General features: G+C 44.4%; 1 protein-coding gene across 1 annotated transcript in view; it reads right to left on the reverse strand.

The window, feature by feature from the left end:
- Positions 1–12,057: 12,057 nt before the first annotated feature.
- The window catches only part of xkr9 (XK, Kell blood group complex subunit-related family, member 9), a 31,028-nt gene continuing 22,094 nt past the window's right edge, over positions 12,058–20,991 (reverse strand). The window contains exons 2-3 of the mRNA XM_070875321.1: positions 17,182–17,369; positions 12,058–12,815 (exon numbers count right to left, since the gene is read on the reverse strand). Of these exons, the coding sequence (XP_070731422.1) occupies positions 12,058–12,815; positions 17,182–17,369 (946 nt within the window). The remainder of the gene's footprint in view (positions 12,816–17,181; positions 17,370–20,991) is intronic.

The following is a 20,991-nucleotide window of genomic DNA, read 5'->3' on the forward strand; positions in this document are numbered from 1 at the left end:
GAAGCGTGATGGGAAACCAGCACCACGAGCATACCATCAGATATGGAGCGAGATCGCTGCTGTCGTCTTGTCTGCATCCCATGAAGCCAGGGGATCCGACCAATGCCGCAAGCGCTGGAACAGCCTTGTGGCTTCAGCAAGAGTAAGTAGGATTTTATATTGTAATGATGCAAATTCTAAGTATAATTTTAATTATAATAGTCAATCTCCTGGATTGAATGTAAGCTTGTTATTCTAACATATATAAGATATATCATCCCCGCTAAGAACTGGACATGGCTATGAACCTGTGACCTTTTTAAGACTCTCTGGCTGGTGTCACTTAGACAGGGACCCAGCATGGACTGGGGGAGAGCTGCCTTTGCTCACTGTCTGGCCTGGGACAATTTTGGACATTAGCTACTGTCATTGCCGAGTTCAATGTAGACTGACCTGTGATTCCCCGACCTGTGCGAGAACACCTCCGCAGGTCGGGCTATAAATAGAGCTGGAGCGTCGGGCCCTGGAACATCGTGGTGGAGGTGCGGCGAATGAGAGTACGGGGCCCAGAAGAGCTGAGGGCCCAGGGGCAGCACGGACCTGCCCACACTGTGATATGTGTGCGCATTAGGTCTGTGCAGAAGAGCAGGTCTCCAGTCATCCTGGTTAATCCTTACCACTAGATAAAGGCCTAGCCCTGTCAAGCTCATGTGGTGGCTGATGTGCAACTGTCGCCACACGTTAAAAAAAAAATCCACACACAGGCATCTTCCACCCTCTCAACTGGAGTTCGGGACTGGAACTGGAACATTGGGTCCTTCATTGAAACATCTGTGAACTCTCGTGGAAGCAAGTCATTATCATCGTTCGAGGGACCGCCTATGCACAATGTAGATTGTATTCGAGAGAGATGTTTGTGTCAAGCATTAGCTCCTAAACACTGATCTTTATTATAACTGTGCATCAATTGTGGACACAAACCTATTAACATATAACATTGGAAACTGTTGTCTATAAATGATATAACCTAGTCAAGTAGCTTATGCCATGCTCTTTTCACATTTGCAGAGGGAGATATCTCATAATCGGGTGCAGCAGAGGCGCATGGAGGAGGCCCTGCTGTAATACAGCCACTGGCCGGCCTTGAGGAACGTGCTGCAACACTACTGGGGGCCCACAGTCGTGTGGTCACCACCCGTGGTGTTGCTCCAACTCCCAAGAGTCATGTGAGTAATGTGTCAAGCAGTGTTAAAGTAATGTAACATCATTTCATTATAATAGACTAGACAAATGATGTCATGTTATGCATGCACCCTCTGTGCTACTCTCAGGTTGACAACATAAGAACATAAGAACATAAGAGCAGGCCATCTGTCCCCTTCTCTATCCGCACCCCATAAACCCTCGCTCCCTTATCATTCTGCCTATCTGCGACTGATCCAGCCTCCACAGCTCTCTGGCGCAGTGAATTCCACATAGATGTACCACCATATGTACTACCATATGATGCATTAACATGTAATGTCTCTCGCTCACATTTATTGGAATAGTGCTGTTCCTCCTACATATGCCAGTGCGGCGCAACAATCCCTTCTATTCTAATAAGCTCAATTGTTTTTTGCAGGATGCACAGCTCCAGAGGCGCCAGTGGAGGACACACCCTCACATGCACATGCCCCACTGTATGTGTCATTCACCACAGGTGGTGAAGAGAAGACCACCAAGCCAGAGGAGGAAGAATACTTGGAGACAGAGGAGGATGCCCCTTGCACCTGCGGCCACGACGTTGATTTCCACCGAAGAGGTAGCGGCAACAAGCAGCATGCAGTTGGCGATGCCAAGGCGCACATTGGTGCTGTCGCAGACCCCACGAAGGCCAGGTCAGAGGCTTGAGTAAAGGCCTACTCTGAACAATAGCATAGAGAGCCTGGCACGACTGTGCGAGGAGTCTGTCGTGATCAACCGCAAGCAGTTCCAGGTGTTTGTGGGATTCACGGAGGAATTCTCCCGGGTGTTTGCTCGCCAAGCAGAGGCGACACAGCAGATGATCTACGAGATACGTGAAAACACCGCCTCCACCCATGCATTGCAGCATGCGTTCTTGGCAGCACACGGCGCTGCACCCCAAGGTCCCATGACCACAAGCACCAGCACACAGGCGGGTCCGGAGGAAGCACCATCTCCTGACTCGGAAGGTGATCCCCCTGTTTTGTCTTCACCTCCAACAACCCCCCAACAGGTGATCGTGCCACCATATCCCCCACCACCCCAGCTTCATAGCAGCACCCGGGGACCAAAACGGGTGGGTGAGGTAAGGAGATGGTTGGGTCCAGGATCTGGAGGGAAATGTGGCCGCAGGTAGGGAGGGGGGTACAATCTTTTTTATATTGTACATATTGTTCACATTCTTTATTGTTAGTATTTTTATTGCTGTTTCACTGTTGGGGTGTGGGTAGGGGGTAGTTAGAGGCGAGGAATGGGGGGGCGGGGGGCGGTGGGAGGGTGTTTTTGTGTTTGTTATTTAAAAATAACATTCAGGAGCTCTTATTTTATGAAAACAATTTTCTTTCACTTTACAATTGTTGTGGTGGGGCAGAGCAAAGTACCTGAGAGTGGAGAAAGGAAAAATGGCATATCCAGGTGAGAAGAAGGGAGGCAGAGAGGAAATGAGTGCCTAAGAGAGGCCAAAAATAATTTCAGAAGTAATGGGCTCAGGTCCAGAGAATAAGTCAACATGTGCATGCAAGTAGGCATACAGGGAATTTGGGTTACATAAGCAGAGCAGAGATTAGGCATGACATGTAGCAGTCTCCCTGGCAAGAAAAAGAGCCAAAGTTAAAGTCCGAGGGCCAGGGGTCTTTGGAATGAAATCCAATTATAGATAGCATGGGATAACAGACCTAATGGAGCGGACTGCTAGATCTGAGAGCCATTGGAGGGGGTGAGTAACAACAGGAGTGCTGGTGGAGGTTATCCAGTGAATTGAGGAAGCCCATGAGGAGCAGAGCGTTGACCAAAAACCAACAGAGTTCTGATCCTGGGGTCCATAGGAAGTGCATAATGGCCTCAGATGATAGCAGCGCATCTGACTGGACCAGTATAGGAACATGAATCTGCTGTCCTTACCCAGTCTGGCCTTTAATGTGACTCCAGACCCACAGCAACGTGGTTGACTTAACTACCCTCTGAAATGGCCTAGCAGGCCACCCAGTTTCAAGAAGGTGGCTCACCACCAGCTGCTCAATGGCAATTAGGGATGGGCAATAAAGCTGGCTTTGCCAGTAACACCCACAACCTGTGAACGAATAAATTAAGTAGTGGGAGTGAAACTAAGGGACCAAGAACAGCAAAAACTATGAAGCAGAAGAGGGTGACAGGCAAATCTGAGTTAACAGAATAGAGTAACAAGGATCCTGCAAAACCTGGATCAGCAGCAGAACCCCAAGAACCAGTGCAATGTAGAATGATGGAGAAGTCTGAATGTCGTCCAGGTCTTGTTGCATGCGGGCATGGACTGCTCCATTATCTGAGGAGATACGAATGGAACTGAACACTGTGCAGTCATCAGTGAACATCCCCACTTCTGACCTTATGATAGAGGGAAGGTCATTGATGAAGCAGCTGAAGATGGTTGGGCCTAGGACACTGCCCTGTGGAATTCCTGCAATGATGCCCTAGGGCTGAGATGATTGACCTCCAACCACCACAACCATCTTCCTTTGTGCTAGGTATGACTCCAGTCAGTGGAGAGTTTTCCCCGATTCTCATTGACTTCAATTTTACTAGGTCTCCTTGATGCCACACTCAGTCAAATGCTGCCTTGATGTCAAGAGCAGTCACTTTCCCCTCACCTCTGGAATTCAGTTCTTTTGTCCATTTTTGGGCCAAGGCTGTAATAAGGTCTGGAGCCGAGTAGACCTGGCGGAACCCAAACTGAGCATCGATGAGAAGGTTGTTGGTGAATAAACGCAGCTTGATAGCACTGTAGCTGACACCTTCCATCACTTTGATGATGATTAAGAGTAGACTGATGGGGTGGTAATTGGCTGGATTGGATTTGCCCTGCTTTATGTGGACAGGACATACCTGGGCAGTTTTCCACATTGTTGGGTAGATGCTAGTGTTGTAACTGTACTGGAATAGCTTGGCTAGAGGTGCAGTTGTTCTGGAGCACAAGTCTTCAGCACGACAGCTGGGGTGTTGTCGGGGCCCATAACCTTTGCTGTATCCAGTGCATTCAGCCGTTTCTTGATATCACATTGGCTGAAGACTGGCTTCTGTGATGGCGGGGACCTCAGGAGGAGGCTGATATGGATCATCCACTCGGCACTTCTGAATGAAGATGGTTGCAAATGCTTCAGCCTTGTCTTTTGCAGTTGCGTGCTGGGCTCCGCCATCATTGAGGATGAGGATGTTCATGGCGCCGCCTCCTCCTGTTAGTTGTTTAAATGTCCACTACCATTCACAACTGGATGTGGCAAGACTGCAGACTTTTGATCTGGTCCGTTGATTGTGGGATCGCTTAGCTGTCTATGCATGCTGCTTCCACTGTTTAGTATGAATGGAGTTCTGTGTTGCAGCTTCCCCAGGTTGGCACCTCCTGGCATGCTCTTCTGCGCTCCTCATTGAACCAGGGTTGGCCCCCTGGCTTGATGGTCATGGTAGAGTGAGGGATATGCCGGGCCATGAGGTTACAGATTGTGATGGAGTACAATTCTGCTGCTGCAGATGGCCCACAGCGCCTCATGGATGTCCAGTTTTGAGCTGCCAGATCTGTTCTGAATCTATCCCATTTCGCAAGGTGGTAGTGCCACACAACACTTGTCTAATTACTATGGTCTTAACTTAAAGTAGTGTTGCATATTTAGTTTTCCTATTCTACTTAGTTTTTTATATGCCTCTGAGGTCCCTTCTCCTTCAAATCCTTTCAAGGTTAAGGAGTACACATTTTCTAGCTTTTCCCAGAAACTCAACCCTCTGATCCTAGGATCATCATCATAGCCCTTCTCTATACCAGCTTGGTATAATTGCATACTTATGTCTCAGTGAGCAGAAATTGTGAACTCTTGGCTAGGATTTCCTGTATTTGCACTCGCCAGCCTGTGATTTTGCACCTATTAAAATGAGTAGGTGGAGAATTGTGAACTACCAAACAAGAAGAGGAAAATCCTGCCCAGATCTAACAGTTGTTTCTGTTTTAAATACTGACCAACTTCCTGTAATCTCCAGACCCAGTGGATAAGTAAACAACCTGGGCCTGAAACTGCCCTCCACCCAAAACAGGGTAGTCGTACCACCATTGGCCATCCGTTACCACCGATATGATTGCGGTGGTAATAAGATCGAAATTGCCCTTTTTTTGGTCATAAAAGGAGCGGAGTCTTAATTCCTGGTGGTAATGGCTGTTTTCAGTGGTGTGGTGTTTGCACTGAGAAATTCCCCTCCTATCCAGTTGATGCAAAACGATCATGCTTACGATGCAGCTGCTCCCTGGTTTTCTCAAAGAGCAGGTTTTGCAGCTGTGTCTTCAGTTCATCTTGACCTTTCTTTGCACAGGATGGCCGTTGCCCTGGAAGCTCAGAATGCTCTCATGCACTCTGGGCAACAGGGCACGGAGTCTCTGATGGCTTCCAGAATGTGGCTGCTGTCATGCAGTGTCAGCTGGGGGCTAAGCGACATCTGACTGCTGCCATTGCGACTGTGTCCACGACGGTCCACCGGGGGCCTAAGGGTTCCACCACACCCATCGATCTGTGGTCCATCAGCTTGGTAGGATGCTGCCCCGGGGGAGTGGCGCTGGCTCCCCGGACCAGGATACTGATGTTGCCTCTCCGGCTTACAGCAGCCCTGAGCCGAGAGCTGCCACTCTGCAATTGCTGCTAAGCATGGTTTCGCCCCAGCCACTTCCGACTGAAGGCGCACAGGAGGATGCGGCCCAGTCTGCAGCCAGCCGTTCCAGGGCCAGAGCTGGTCAGCGGTGTCCGGGAAGGACATCTGAGCTTCCTCTACAGACACACAGCAGCCTGACCAAAGCCATGAGGCAGCCACAGGGGAGACACTGCAGCGTAATGTAAGGATAGGTCTGCTTAAGAGAGGTAATAAGGAATTGGACACGGGTGATAATGGATGACGTGAGTGTTTTGGAGACCCATTGTTTGGGTTGTAATAAATCTTTATTTAGTCTTTGGAATTTGTGATCAAATCTGTCATTTCAGTGTGTGGGAATGGTTTGTGAGAGGGTTCACAGGTTGGCCCATGGACATAGCCAGATGCAGGCTTAAGTGGGCATTGACTTATGTGAAGCGGGCAGTTATGAGACGGCGTTTGCTTCCTTTGCAGGGTCACGATGGGGACGTCGCCTTCTGCGTGGATGCCCACCCGCTTCCTGCTCCTCCTCCTGAGCCTCCTCCTTCTCTTCATGGGCTCCTCCTCCTCCTCCTCCACAGATACCACTTCTGCCTCGTCCTCTAATGACGAGGTTGTGGAGTATGCAGCAGACTACCACAAATCTGGAGATACGCTCAGGCGAGTACTGCAGCACACCTTGAGTGTTCAAGGCAATGGAACCTCTGTTTCAGAATGCCTATAGTGTGTTCAATGATGACCCTGGTGGCCCTCAGACTCTCATTGTATGCGACCTACCCATCAGTTCTCAGGTTGCGCAAAGGAGTCATGAGCCAAGTGCTCAGTGCATAGCCCTTGTCACCCAGCAGCTACCTGTAATGTTCATTGGGACCAGTGAAGATGCATAGCACACCGCTCTAGTGCAGTATGAATGAGTCCTGGGTGCTGCCAGGGTACTGGGCATCCACGTGCATTATGTTTCGGTTATGGTCACAAACTAGTTGCACATTGAGGGACAGGAAGTCCTTGCAGTTCCTGAATTACTCAGCAGCCTGGTGTGGTGTCCTCAGATCTACATGGGTGCAGTCAATCAGCCCCTGGACCCTGGGGAAGCGCACAATGTGCATGAATCCAGTCTGGCGTGCCAACTGGTGCTCCCTGATCATGGAGAAGAAGATGTAGTCGGCCCTCCTTCCATAAAGAGCATCTGTGACCTCACGTAGTGCTGTGTGGGCTGCAAACTGAGAAATGTTGCAGATGTCCGTAGTGGCAGCTTGGCACGAGCCAGTGGCGTAGAAGTTGAGGGCTATTGTGACATTCGATGCCACACTCAGGGCTGTCCTGACCCATGTCTGTGGCTCCAATTCCGGGTGCAGATTACAGATCTCAGTGATAACGTTCTTCCGAAGGCACTGATCATCACTCATATGTGTGTATCCAAATTGCTACCGGAAAACCCTTCCGCGACATGCCCTATCGCCCCCACTTCTGCGTGGCCGTCTTTCTATGTGAGGTGACTCATTCGTTGCTCCCTGCTGCTCTTCTGCCTCCTCCAACTCTGCAGGCTGCTGCTGCCCAGCACCTGGCTCCTCTGCAGGCTGCCTCCTGGGCTGCTCACTCATTATCTGGTGGAGGGGGTCGACGTACCGGACTTTCCTCCTTGGTGGAGGCCCTTGCTGAGGGCCCTCTTGCTTGCCCTCTGTGACCATCTCCTTCGCCCTCTCCACACTGGTCCGTTATGATGTCTGCGACCCTTGCCCGCTGTTTCTGCAGCCGTTGCCCCCGGCACCGCCTTCTCCTCTGAGCCTCAGCGGCACAGACAATGCACAGGAGGCGTTGGCCTGCGAACACTGCCCCCATCTCCAGGGCCTCCACAAGCTCAGTCTCCTCGAAGTGGCCTTGCACTGCTACTTCAACACCGCAACGAAGTCGGCAAAAATAAATCCAACCAAAGCATCAATCCTTTAATCCACTCCGCCGTTCTCAATCACCAACGATGCACCACCTCAAGAATCCAACTCTTCGCACCACCGAGCGGCTGGCCAACTTTACAAGGGGAATTTTGCTTCCAGTCCGGGACCTCGGCCGTGCGATGATGCACTGAGTGCTGTCAACCACAGCCGCAGAAATGAAGGGGAAGAGATGCGGAGCTGCAGACTGCTGCAAGACCGCGTCAGGGGAATTCCGATGTCGGCGGCCATTTGACGGGAGCTCGGCAGCATGGCCGCCGCGTTAAGGGGCAATTTTGTCCCCCCCTTTCATTTAATTTAACTGTTTTACACAGGTGTCCATATTAGCGCAGTTGTAATTTGCATGGCATTTACAAGAAGGTACATTGATAAAAATGGCCGTGATTTTCAGGGCCTCTGACCAGTGGGAAGAGGTGGTGGTGGGCTGAAAATGGCAATGCACCACGAACTGCCTCATTCCTGCTCCCAATATGGCCGCTGCCATTTCCAACCAGAATGCTTTCAGGCAGAAAGGCTACCTTTAATATGCAATTTTAAAGTACCAATGGGTGGAGTATGCAACACGCAGGCTCCTCCCATTGGTGCTAGGTGTTGAGCATCCAAACCATCGGTTCTTAAAGGGGCCGCTCAAACTTCTTATAAAGCAACCCAAGGTAAGTTTTTTTTTTATGAAGGTTTTTGTGGCCCAACAAAATTACCTCTCCAAAGATTACCTCTCCCCCTTTCAGTCCCTACTTCCAGTTCATTTCTACATTGGAGCTGCTGGCTTTCCTGCCACCCACAACCCTGCCCTGTAAGAATAAAAGTGTTTAATAATGATAAAATTGATTCTGTGTATATATATAAATGAGATTATACAGAAAGACAAGTTTGAAGAGACAAAATGAATAACTTCCCCAAGTCCACGTGTTCTCTGGCTGGGCAGAGCCCAAGGGACAAAGGAAGCATGGCTTTGAAACTCACCAAACTAGAAAAGGTGTTCATTGGAAAGCCATTAACCTAATCAAGGAATGGCACCGGTCCTCCAGATTTTATGAGGAGAAGCCAATAGGGAACTGCCCTGGAACCAAGACCCAATCTTGGGGCTTTCTGAGAAACAATGGACTTAAGGGATGTAAAAACTCAAGCGAAAAGATTGCGCACTCTCTCTTCTCCTTAGCACATGGCAAAGCAAGAACCTCCCTCCACAGCAGGAGCAAGGATGAATGCCATGTGCTTGTGCTTTGCCAGATAGAAGTCAAGTATACCTTTTTATAAATCATTATTGAAACAATCATTGTATCTGTTGTAACTAAGTAGATTCATAGGACAGCTGACGCCTGCTGTTTCTCTGATAGATGTGCATGTGTCTGTGTTAAATAAACTTATTCCAAATAGTTTTAAAAGAATCAATCGTGCTGTCAATTTAATGCCAGAGATTTTGACATTTTCAAGGGGCCGCTCAAACTTCTTATAAAGCAACCCAAGGCAAGTTTTTATTATATAAAGGTTTTTGTGGCCCAACAAAAATCTTCCGGCCTGGTGAAAACCTGTCTGTGCCACCCACACCCCCTTCCAAGATTACCTCACCCCCTTTCAGTCCCTACTTTCAGCTCATTTCTGCATTGGAGCTGCTGGATTTCCTGCCACGCACAACCCTCCCCTCCTAATAGCTGTGCTGGCAGCTTGCCATTAATATTGACATGCCGACCAGCCCTTAAAATGGCTTGGTCGTTACACCAGTGCCTTCTCCCACCCAAAGTCTGCCCAAAGCAAATATTGCCCCAAATGAATCCGTTGACATAGTTCAGTGGTTTTCAAATTATTCCATGCGGCGGAATCACTAAAACATTAACGCTCCCAGCGACTTCATGTCCTACCTTCCAAAATAAAATATCAGCTACCCAAAGGAAATCAGTACTGCCAAAATAGAAAAAAAAATTTATTCACAATAAAAACAGAACTAACATGGCAAGCAAGAGAATAAATACAGACAAATTCAGAAATCTGATGATCTCAGGGACTCTAGTATGAAAAAGCATAGCACTGTTGTACATATTGATGAAGCAATGTTACATGCTTCAAAATCAGGGTGTTTAATTGTTGTGGACTTGGGGAGGGGATAAGCTGGATAGCAGTGCACCCTACCTTGGGTTTGATTTGAGTAGTCACCAGATTGCTTAGATATCAGCTGTGGCTCACTAGAATCACGCTTGCCTCCAAAACAGACCATTGTACCCTACTCCAGAGCACACAGTCTTGGTTGGCGCAAAAGTACAGCACAGAAGGAGCTGCTGTCTTTTGGATGAGATGTTAAACCAAGGATCCCTCTCCCTCTCAGGTGAATTAAAAATATTCCATGACACTATTCAAAGAAGATCAGGCGAGTTCCCCCGATATCCTGGCTAAGATTTATCCCCCAAACACAACACTAAAACAGATTACCTGGTCATTTATCTTATTGCTGTTTGTGAGACCTTGCAGTGTGCAAACTAAAAGCTGCATTTCCCGACATTACAACAGTAACTATGCGTTAAATGTGCCTCATTTGCTGTGAAGCACTTTGGAATGTCCGGAGGACATGAAAGGTGCTTAATAAATGCAACTCCTCTCTCCCACTATTCTTGTGGTGCCTGTAGAAGTGATATGTTCTTACATTTCCTCTCCTGTTATCAGCCTATCCCTCTGTCATAAATGTTAAATTGCTTTGTTTACTTCCTAGGTGGAAGTGACTTTTGATCCTGGGCCTGGGTTCAAAATGGTTCCATTAATATCTGATTGAATGATTTGTGGGAAATTGATAAGTTGTTTGGATATTCCCAACAGACATTACTTTCCTGTTGAATGGATTATATGAATCTTGGTGATCTCTGCACTTGCATAATGTACATTATTCATAATTTTCTAAATTTGTCCACTCTTTATTTGACATGCAACTTCCTGAAGTTTATTTGTGTAACTCAGCTTCAGAGGAATTAGGCAGTTATAAAGAAGGCTTACATTTTTAGCTCTCTGAGATAAATCATTATTTATGTTAAGTGATGCTGATACTGAAAGTTATACGAGAAAATGAAACCATTGAATTCATTCTGCCAGGATTTTTGTTTTTCAAAGCAGAAAGGATTATCATGTTGCTTCAGAAGCAGTTATTAATGGTAATTGGCCCATTATAGGTATTTTTCAAACATATGTATATTTATATTGTACCATTAGCATCCACTGAACATTTGTGCTTCACCTTTCTATTTAGCTGTAAATAAATGTATTCATTGTTTTAGCTTGTAAATTCTGATCTATATTAAACATGCCATTCAGAAATTATTGATCGCAATGAATATGTATAACCTATTAAACAGATTACTGCCAATAGAATTGTTTTTTTTTAATTTGCATTAAATAGCTCCTCGTCATAGAATCATAGAAATTTACAGCACAGAATGAGGCCATTCGGCCCATCCTGTCTCTGCCAGCTGACAAAGAGCTATCTAGCCTAATCCCATTTTCCAGCTCTTGGTCCATAGCTCTGTAGATTACAACACTTCAAGTGTGTATCCAGGTACTTTTTAAATGCTATGAGGGTTTCTGTCTCTACCACCCTTTCAGGCAGTGAGTTCCAGACCCCCATCACCCTCTGGGTGAAAAAAATTCTCCTCAAATCCCCTCTAAACTTCCGACCACTTACTTTAAATCTATGTCCCCTGGTTATTGACCCCTCTGCTAAGGGAAATAGATCCTTCCTATCCACTCTATCTAGGCCCCTCATAATTTTAATACACCTCAATAAAGGTCTCCCCTCAGTCTCCTCTGTTCCAAAGAAAACAACCCCAGCCGATCCAATCTTTCCTCATGTCTCTCAGAAATGTCTCAAAGCACTTCACACTCGAATAGTTACTTTTTGGAGTACAGTGACAGTTATGCAGGAAATTGCTACAACAATTTTGCTTACAGGGAAGATCCCCTAATGTGAGATGAATGACCAATTAATTTGATTTTGTGTTGGTTGAGGGAAGAGGAACATTAGTCAGTGCTGCCAGGAGGACTTCCTACTATTTCCTGAATGGTGCCACAGAACTTTTAATGTACATCTACATTGGTAGACAGGGCCACATTTTAACAACTCATCAATTCTTCATTTTAGATTATGTATATAAATAGAGCTTGCAGATTGCGAGAACAATCCCCAACTGTTGAGGAAAAATGGGTCCTTTTTAAATCCCAAGTTATAACAACCTCCAGCTCTAGCAGGTGTTCAAGTTAATTCCAGTTGTGCTCCATTTTCGTGTAATTAAAAAGTTAAACAATGTGCTATTCTACTGTTTCCTTTTCCATGATTAGGGATTGATGAATTAATCATACTGCTGTTCTCACTTATGTTGTTAAGTCTTATGTTAACTTCTGAATTTTCAGGCAGGAATCCATCAACCTCATCAGATCTGTGTAACGGTGGTTCAGTGTGAGAATGATTAAAGTCTTCAACATTTGCCCTTTCTGAATAACTATAAGGATGACACCATCCATAGTACAACACAAGACAAACAATCCCTATAACTAGTGATAGTCCTACAGTTATGCTAATTGACAGATCATAGCTTTTACCAACTGTAGAGCCTTTCAGTAACCAGCATAGGAAAAGTATTATAATGGTTTCAAAGATTCTAAATATATAATAGAAAGCCATAACCAACCTTGTATTCTGACCTTTTATATTGAAAAAGGTAAAAACTAAGATGATGCCAACTACTGTCTTGTAAATAACTTTTTGGCATGTGGATGTGCAAAATGTGGTCTTCTGCTTCCAGACACAGATGATCATGATTAGCCATAAAACACTCAAGTAAGCTGCAACAGCTATGATATGGAGAGTAGCCAATAGAGCTATGCTCAGAATCTTTGCACTAAGTGTCAACAACTTGTAAAAAAAGTACATCACATAAGGGAATCCACAAGCTAGGTTCTGTCCAGTGGGCAATGATTTTTTTAGTGCCGCATAGTAATCCAAAGTCGCCCATGAAATGCTCAAGCATGATATAATCACAGACCCATCTGCAAAAGAAAAGGAACACGGTATGGTGACATAATTCAATGCATTTCAGAGTTGCAATATTTTATTAATAAACAGCAATCTTGAGCACTCCAGAACTTCTCTACCATTGCAGCCTCAAGATCAATCTCAGAAAATACAAACGACTTCATATCATGTTATTTTCGTTCACTGTACTTTCATTCCAGGCCTCAAAAGTAAGATTTTGGACTACCTGTGAAGCATCTGTGTGTGGTCTAGTAATAACTTACCAACCAGATGATGTACCACTGCAGTAAGGTGAGTGGTAAATTGAATACTTTTAGTGTTGGCTCAGCCACTGTGGACTGGGACAACATTCCCAATGTAAATGGCTTTTGTGTCAGGCATTAGTTGTAGAAATCTCATGGTGGCTATAATGGAATTTCACCTTGCTGTTAGCTCTACCAACAGAAAGAAAGCACCAGGGACTGGCACGTGCATGCATAAAGAATATACAGCTCCTAGAGGAGGATAAAACATTATTGTCTCAATATAAAACAAGAATTTGTTCTAAAAAATTAACTGAACTGAATAAGTCACTGAGCCCTGATGACATGTACTCTAGGCTGTTGAAAATAGTCAGGTAGGAGATAACAGAGGCTCTGGCCACAATTTTCCGATCCTTAGTTATAGAAATGTGCTGTGAGACTGCAGAGTAGCCTGTGTAACATGTTTGTTCAAGAAAGGAGACAAGGATAAACAAGTAACTATAGACCAGTTAGTCTAGAGTTAGCTATGGCAAATTTATCATTTTGACTGCTGTAGAAAAGAGTTGGCACAGACACAATGGACCAAATGACCTCCTCCGATGCTGTAAACTGCTATTGTTCTCTGGTTCTAAATGGATGTGTACTGGGCGAACCCAATTGGAAAACTGAGCATAGATCTTTAATATAGACTCTTTATCTACTTTACACATCATGCGCATTTATTGCAGTGAATGAAATGGGAGCAGGAAGCCACCCATGTGAAATGACGTATATGGTTGCTAGGGAATGAGCTGTATAAGCAAGTTCATTTAAGGAGCCTAGCAATAATAATAACAACTTTTATTTATATAAGCACCTTTAACATAGTATACGTCCCAAGGCACTTTCCAACAATTTTACAGCACGTTAGAAATTGACCATTAAGGGTGTTGTGTATGCAATAACTCAATAGACTGAATACTGTAAACTCTGAACAGGTACAAACCTGGCTCTACTTTATTAGGGCCCAAAGTGATTACATTACAAGATGGCTGGCCTTTTATACCTGGGCCGCACACACGTGCGCACAGCCCAATGACCTCCGACAGTGGCGCCGGCTGGTGGCTAGTAAACCCAACCATACATGACAGAGGGAAAGAGAGAAAAAGCGTGAGAAGGAAGTGTAAAAAGAGGTTAAAGGCTTGGTCCAAAGCCACAGCCAAATTGTGCACGCAGATAGACACAGGCAAAAAAACTAAAAAAAAAAATCAAATTACATTGTAAATAATACAATAAGGAGCATACAATAGTAAAATCAGTATAATAAAGATTAATTATAATTAAACAAAATTAATATATACCATAATTATAAATTAATTAAAATTAGAAAATCAGCAATTGAATCAAATTAAATCAGTTATTTGTTGTCTTTAAGATCCATTCCCTGTCCAGTGATTCAATTAATCTGGAATTCAATTAATCACTGTCCTCCATCCTTGTGATGTCATAATGTTATGACTTTTATTATAATTAGCAAGAGGATTAAGCCAACAATTTTGAGACCATTTTCTTTGATTGGATTTGTTTCCTGCTGCCAATTAGGCTTTGTAGCAATTGTTTTGTTGCTGCCTTTTTCCCCACAGCACCAATAATATCACAATGGGTTTTTCAATGGGAGAAGAGGATGACCAACAAAGGAATGCTAGACAGGTCAAGCTGCACAGAGGTGTATGTTGTACTTCATACCTGCATCTTCAGACAGAGGTGCACATACCTTGCATGCAGAGGCTCCAATTCCATGACAGTAGACTTGATAGCACAAATATTATTTGTGAAGGCCTGACTAACCATTATGCTGGATTGGTCTTTGGCAGCATTCCAATCACAGCATGTTGGGAGTGAAATTGCACTGCGCCTCAATTGGGAACGGTAACTATTTGGGGCCAGGACATTCTGCACCCGGAGCAGAAGTCTTGCCCATGCTGCAAAATTGCCCTTACTGCCCCTCAAAGGAAGCGGAGTGCAATCTCGCGCGCTCCACTTCCTTTGGGGGCGGTAACCGGGTGCTACTGGGGCACTGAGGGAAGCACTACGTGGATGCTCTGCATAGCACTGATGCGCTTCAATGCCATTTCCTTCGCTTAAAGGGGATGGCCACTGCACACTCAGCAAGGCCTCCACTAGGCCACCAGGGCAGTGTGCAATCGGGCCTGCAACCCAACACCCAAAACAGAGTGCCGGGCTTCACGATGGCAGCCCAGACCACATTAGGGCTGCTATCGTAGAGCTGACCCGAGAATCGGCAGGCAAAAAAAATGGCAGCCCGGGGCGCTGGCGCTCTCCCCTTTAAGGAGCACCCGAGAGCTGATGTCAGCCAGCTTCACGGTTGACATCCACTCATGCCAGCCTCGCGGCCCGCGGGGCGTTAAGTGGTCGGCACGAGGTCGACGTGCACAGTGATGATGTCATCGGCGGTTGCATGGCATTGCTATGGTAGCGCCTCCGCAAAATCCCTCCCCCAGGTGAAAAGTTTCCTCTGCCCCGTTAGCGCCCCCGGAGAGGCTAACGGGGCTATAAAAAGGGGCAATTCCACCCCCGTTATGTATTGAAAGGAGGTATAGTTTGGTGGCCAGCACCCAGCGTAGCCAAACCCTCCAAGATCCCACCAACTGCATGAACAGGCCCTGGCACAACTACCTGGTAATGACAAATTGGGAACTGGGTTTACAAGCTCCAGGTCAGCAGAGATCTAGATGCTGATTTTTGCTGTGCACTGGAAGGACACCAGCATCTAAAATACACCACAGGACTAAAATAAATCAACTATGATCTTACATCATAGACATTGGGACTGTCACCAATGCTGTTGGGTCAGTTCTTAAACTAATCAGCTCACATGGTGGCAATAAGGCCATGATCAGCGATGACACGGAATCTTTGTTCATGGATGTCGCACATTCTCAAGCCTGCAATACCACCACCAAATCCAAACCCCCTTCCATTGACTGCTGCTGAGATTGAGAGCACGTAGGGCTAGATTGTTGCCCCATTACCCTAACATGGAGGATAACAGCCTGAGGCTTAAATTTCTGGCTCCTGAGCACGCACAGGTTGAGAACCACCTCAATCCCAGGAGCCAGCTACTGAGAGAGTCAGCTGCCAGCCTCCAGTCACATTCCTGTCATACCAAATAGAAGCACAAGGATAGGAGTAGAACACAAAATACCTAATTATAGAAATGGTTTGCAGGGTGGGAAAATCATTGAGATTGGTAAATGAATGTGTAAATAAAGAGTATTGAAGCACTGTAAATGTTTTTTTTTGTTATTATTCTGAATACTGTTTCTATTTTATGATAAATGATGGGAGTTTGAGTAAGTTGGGGTACAGATATTTTTCAGAGGGGGCAGATCGAGGTTAATGTGATGGATCTGTTTGCCCCTTGGAGCAGGGAGTGCATGACTCAGGCTATATGGTGGTGCTCCGCTGACTGGCTGATGTTTACCATGTCTCCCGCCACACCACTTGAAAAGTTCCTGATGCATGGAAATTTTGTAGTGACATGAGCTATCCCTGCTCCATGGTTTCAAGCCTTCTCTCGGGAGGTCACAAATTTCTCTGACCACCTCACAGCACTCAATTTATATGGAGAGAAGCAGCACCTGACTGGCATCTGGAACAAATGCAGGATAATGGAGCCTAAGCAACTGTGACAACATCTAGACCTCATTAACATGGGAACACAGCCCCCCACCACCCCCCAACCCACCCAAAGATGCAAAGCCGTGCAGGTACTAAATTTGACTGCCAGTAATGTCAGTGGGGGGTTCCCAATCTTCGATGAACGATCAGCAGACACCCCTAAGAAATGGTGTAATTTGCCATTTACACCATTACTCCAGGGCTTCAACCAATGCTGAACCAAAGTTACAGTGGGAGATCAGTGAATCGCCTTGGAAATTCTACCCTGGCAACAGGAAAGTGCTTTTGGAACACTAAATGAATACTGGAGCACACAATTTTACTTTGTTATAAAATAAATGCTAATTGTATTAAACCCAGGAAAATCTACCCTGAATAATCTATAAACCCAGTTCTTCAAACTATGGTACCTAGAGTCAGTGACATTTTAAATTAAAACAACATCAAACAAACTTACACTGAATATAGCTTATGTCATCAGCCTCCAGCAGGATGAAGGTCTGAAGAACAAGCTGAGGTGCGGTTTCCAAAAATGCCTCAAACAATCGTAACATGCTCAAGTCTGTTACTGCATAAATGGCATTCAAATGAGTATTTTCTTGTTTGAATGCTGCCTTGTAGCCAGAAACAAGTGCTTTTATAAACCTTTAAAACAAAAAGAGAAAAATGTTTTGGAAATATAAGACAACATAGACTCAAATTGTATTAAGTATTTACTTTATGCACAAGAGCCATACATTTTATGATTGAGAGCAAATAAGAAGTACTATGTCAGAGAAACTAATCAATGAATATCAGAAAATATATTTTCTATGTAAGAATTTTGATGAAGTGGAAGCATAGTGTCGGACTTCTTGAGTGTTGTTGTGGCAGCGTCTATCCAGGTGAATGGTGAGTATTCTATCACTCTCCTGAATTGAGCCTTGTATATGAGGGGGTCAGGAGGTGATCCACACATCAGAGTCTGACCTGCTCTTGTTGCCACAGTGTAAATATGACAGGTCCAGTTCAGATTTTGGGCAAATATGAACCCCAGGTCGGTAATCACACCCAGTCTCCGGGATCGGGACTCATAGGACAACACTCTCATTCCACGGATCAAATCGATTAAACCTTTGTGCACCACCTCTAAGGCATGCATGTCCTTTCACAGATAAGGAGACCAAAACTGTGCACAGTACTCCAGGTGTGGTCTCACCAAAGCTCTGTACAATTGTAGTAAGACTTCCTTACTCTTGTACTCCAATCTCCTTACAAGGCCAGCATGGCATTTGCTTGCTGTACCTGCATGCTAAATTTCTGCGTTTCCTGTACAAGGACACCTAAATCTCTCTGAACACCAACATTTAATAGTTTCTCACCATTTAAAAAAATATTCTGCTTTTCTATTCTTCCTACCAGAGTGAATAACCTCACATTTCCCCACATTATACTCCATCTGCCACCTTATTCTCCATTAACTTAACCTTTTCTATATCCCTTTGCGGGCCTGTGTCCTCCTCACAGCTTACTGTCCCACCTAGCTTTTATATTAGCAAAATTGGATACATTGCAATCAGTCCCTTATATGCAAGTCATTTATATAGGTTGTAAGTAGCTGAGGCCCAAGCACTGATCCTTGTGTTACCCCACTAGTTACAGCCTGCCAACCAGAAAATGACCCATTTATCCCTACTCTTTGTTTTTTGTCCATTAACCAATCCTCTATCCATGCTAATATATTACCCCCCCCCCCCCACCGCCACACACCCATGAGCCCTTATCTTGTATAGCATCCTTTTATGTGGCACCTTATCGAATGCCTTTTGGAAATCCACACAGATTACATTTAATTAGTTTGCACAAAGCTGAAAATTAGAAAAAGTTTGCCTGGGAAGGCACTAGAGCCAGATAGTATCAGCATACTTAAGAGGGAATTGGACAGATATATGGCACAAAGTGATTGAGGGATATGAGAGATAAAATATTGTTATTGTATTCTTGAATTTCAAAACTAATCAGATAGACCACAATGGTTTCTTCTGGACCTGTACATTCTTGTGTTCCTAACCAACTGACAGTAATGCAATTTACTCTTATTATATAAATGTACTTTGAATGAACTTTCGGGTTGAGTCACGACACTTAGATAATTGATAATGAAATGCATTGCAGCTATTTGCTCCACCCAACAGATTGAGAACAATTACCAACACCCATAAGTAAAATTAAAAAAAATAAACATAGGTAAGAATAGGCAGTAATAAAATATCATGCAAGCATTTAAAGAATTCTTTAAACCAATTAAACATTTCAATTTAAAAATGTAAATCAGCCCATCTTCAGCTTACTTGTTATTCATGCTCCAACACAAGCTGTCACCAACAGTATAGAAAAATCTTCAAATTTAGACAACAATGATCCATGACAGATGCAGTAAACCTTGCTTTAAACAGGTTTAACAAAAAGTACAAGGGCACCAGTATCTAATAATCAAAAAGCAGAGATATAGGCAAATTCCCATGGGGAAACTTATTGTGGCAACATTGCAGCTGTTGAAAAAAAGGCTGCACCACCACAAATGCCACAAGGGTTCTGAAAAGCTAGATGATAGCAGCAGGAAAAAAAACAAGAAAGACAATACAACAATTTCCTGAAAATGGTTAAAAGAATCTTCTTTCAGGGCTCTTTGAATAAACTTTGGAAAATATTGCAGTCACTTGCAACAGTGGACTCCCAATATATATGGTTGTCTAGTTCGCTCAGTATGAACATTGAGAATTTGTGAGACCAATGTTGGTACACTCATAATAAAGGATGAAACTGAGTACTGTGTACAATGAGCAAGTGTGACCTTAGCTCCTTTAATAAGACTCCAGAGTGCAGGTACCTTGTGGGTAGCCTGCTTATATACTGTGCTCCTAAGGGATGCTGGGAACCCTTGGGATTCCAACAGGTGGACCCTCTAGTGGTCAGGTGTCATGCAGGTTACACAGGGTTAAATACATTACAAAAGTGACATCAGAAAATCATTTGAATGTGGACATGGTGCTCCCAGCTGTTTCAGACGGTAGCTTCCTGCGCCCAACATGTCTTCCACCAGAAATGTGCACGATACGCAAAATGAGCAGAGGTCAGATGAAACATTTTCCAATCAATAATGACCACCTTACATCCAAAATTTAGGCTGTTATTAGTCAGAAAATATACTCTCCAGTGTATCAACTGAGGAAGTAAGAGAGTTAGTGGAAGCTCATAATATATACTAAATAAGGCACTGCTGAAACTCCTACTTATTGTGTAAAAGTAGGAGTTGTGTGGTACTGCTATCAAATGATCGATCCGTTTTTATATTAAATTAAAATTGATGTTCCTTAACATGAAATACATTATGTTAATAGATATGTTAAATGCTGTGAGCCAAGTCTGATTGAATTAAACTCAAAAAAAAAGTTTAATTTGATACAAATCTTTGAACCTCTTGTAATTAGATTTAAAAAAAATAGAATTGAAACTTCATTGTTATTATTGAATATGAAAATGGGCTGCAATAAAATGGAGGCTTTAAAATATCAAAATGAAATTTCATTTTTCTTCAGGGCGTCCAGATTTTGTTGCAACAAATTTAGGAATGCTCATTCTTAAAAAGATAGGACATAGTTTTAGTTATCAAGATCACACCTTAAATTTAACGTTACATATATTACATTGGAAAATTAAAGCTATAGTTGAAAATCAATACTATTATTGGATTTTCAGCTGAGCAAGAAGGTAAAAAATCAACTGTGACAATAACTCTGAAATGGAACAGTCGCTAAATATGTATTCTGTCTCAGTTGTATACAACAATAACAACTTGCATTCCTGCAGTGGTCCTTACATACAGAGAGATTTCTCAGAGTGCTTTAAAGTGTGGTGGGCAAAGAGTGGACACCAAGCAATAGGAAAAGAAAGGAGCGGAAGGCTAGCAAAGTCAAAGAGATGGGTCTTAAGAAGACCTTTGAAGGCAAGGGTGAGGTGACATGATGGAGTTGCTGGGGGAGAAAGTTCTAATGGGCAAAGGGCATAGTGGAAGAAGGAGTAGAGAGAGTGGTAAATAAGGAGTCAAAGGAATGTTGAGTGTGTACAAGGGCGTTGGCCTGGGGGAGTTTGCTGCAGGAGGGTGGGGTGAGGCCATGAAGGGATCGAAGGCAAGGATAAGCATCTCAACATTCACATGGCTGCAGCTCAGTGAAGTTTGATAACAATGACAGTAATGAGTGTGTGGGCCTCAGTGCAGGCAAGGGTG

The sequence above is a fragment of the Pristiophorus japonicus genome, chromosome 1 (assembly GCF_044704955.1).
Source record: "Pristiophorus japonicus isolate sPriJap1 chromosome 1, sPriJap1.hap1, whole genome shotgun sequence".
Taxonomy (NCBI): Eukaryota; Metazoa; Chordata; class Chondrichthyes; family Pristiophoridae; genus Pristiophorus; species Pristiophorus japonicus.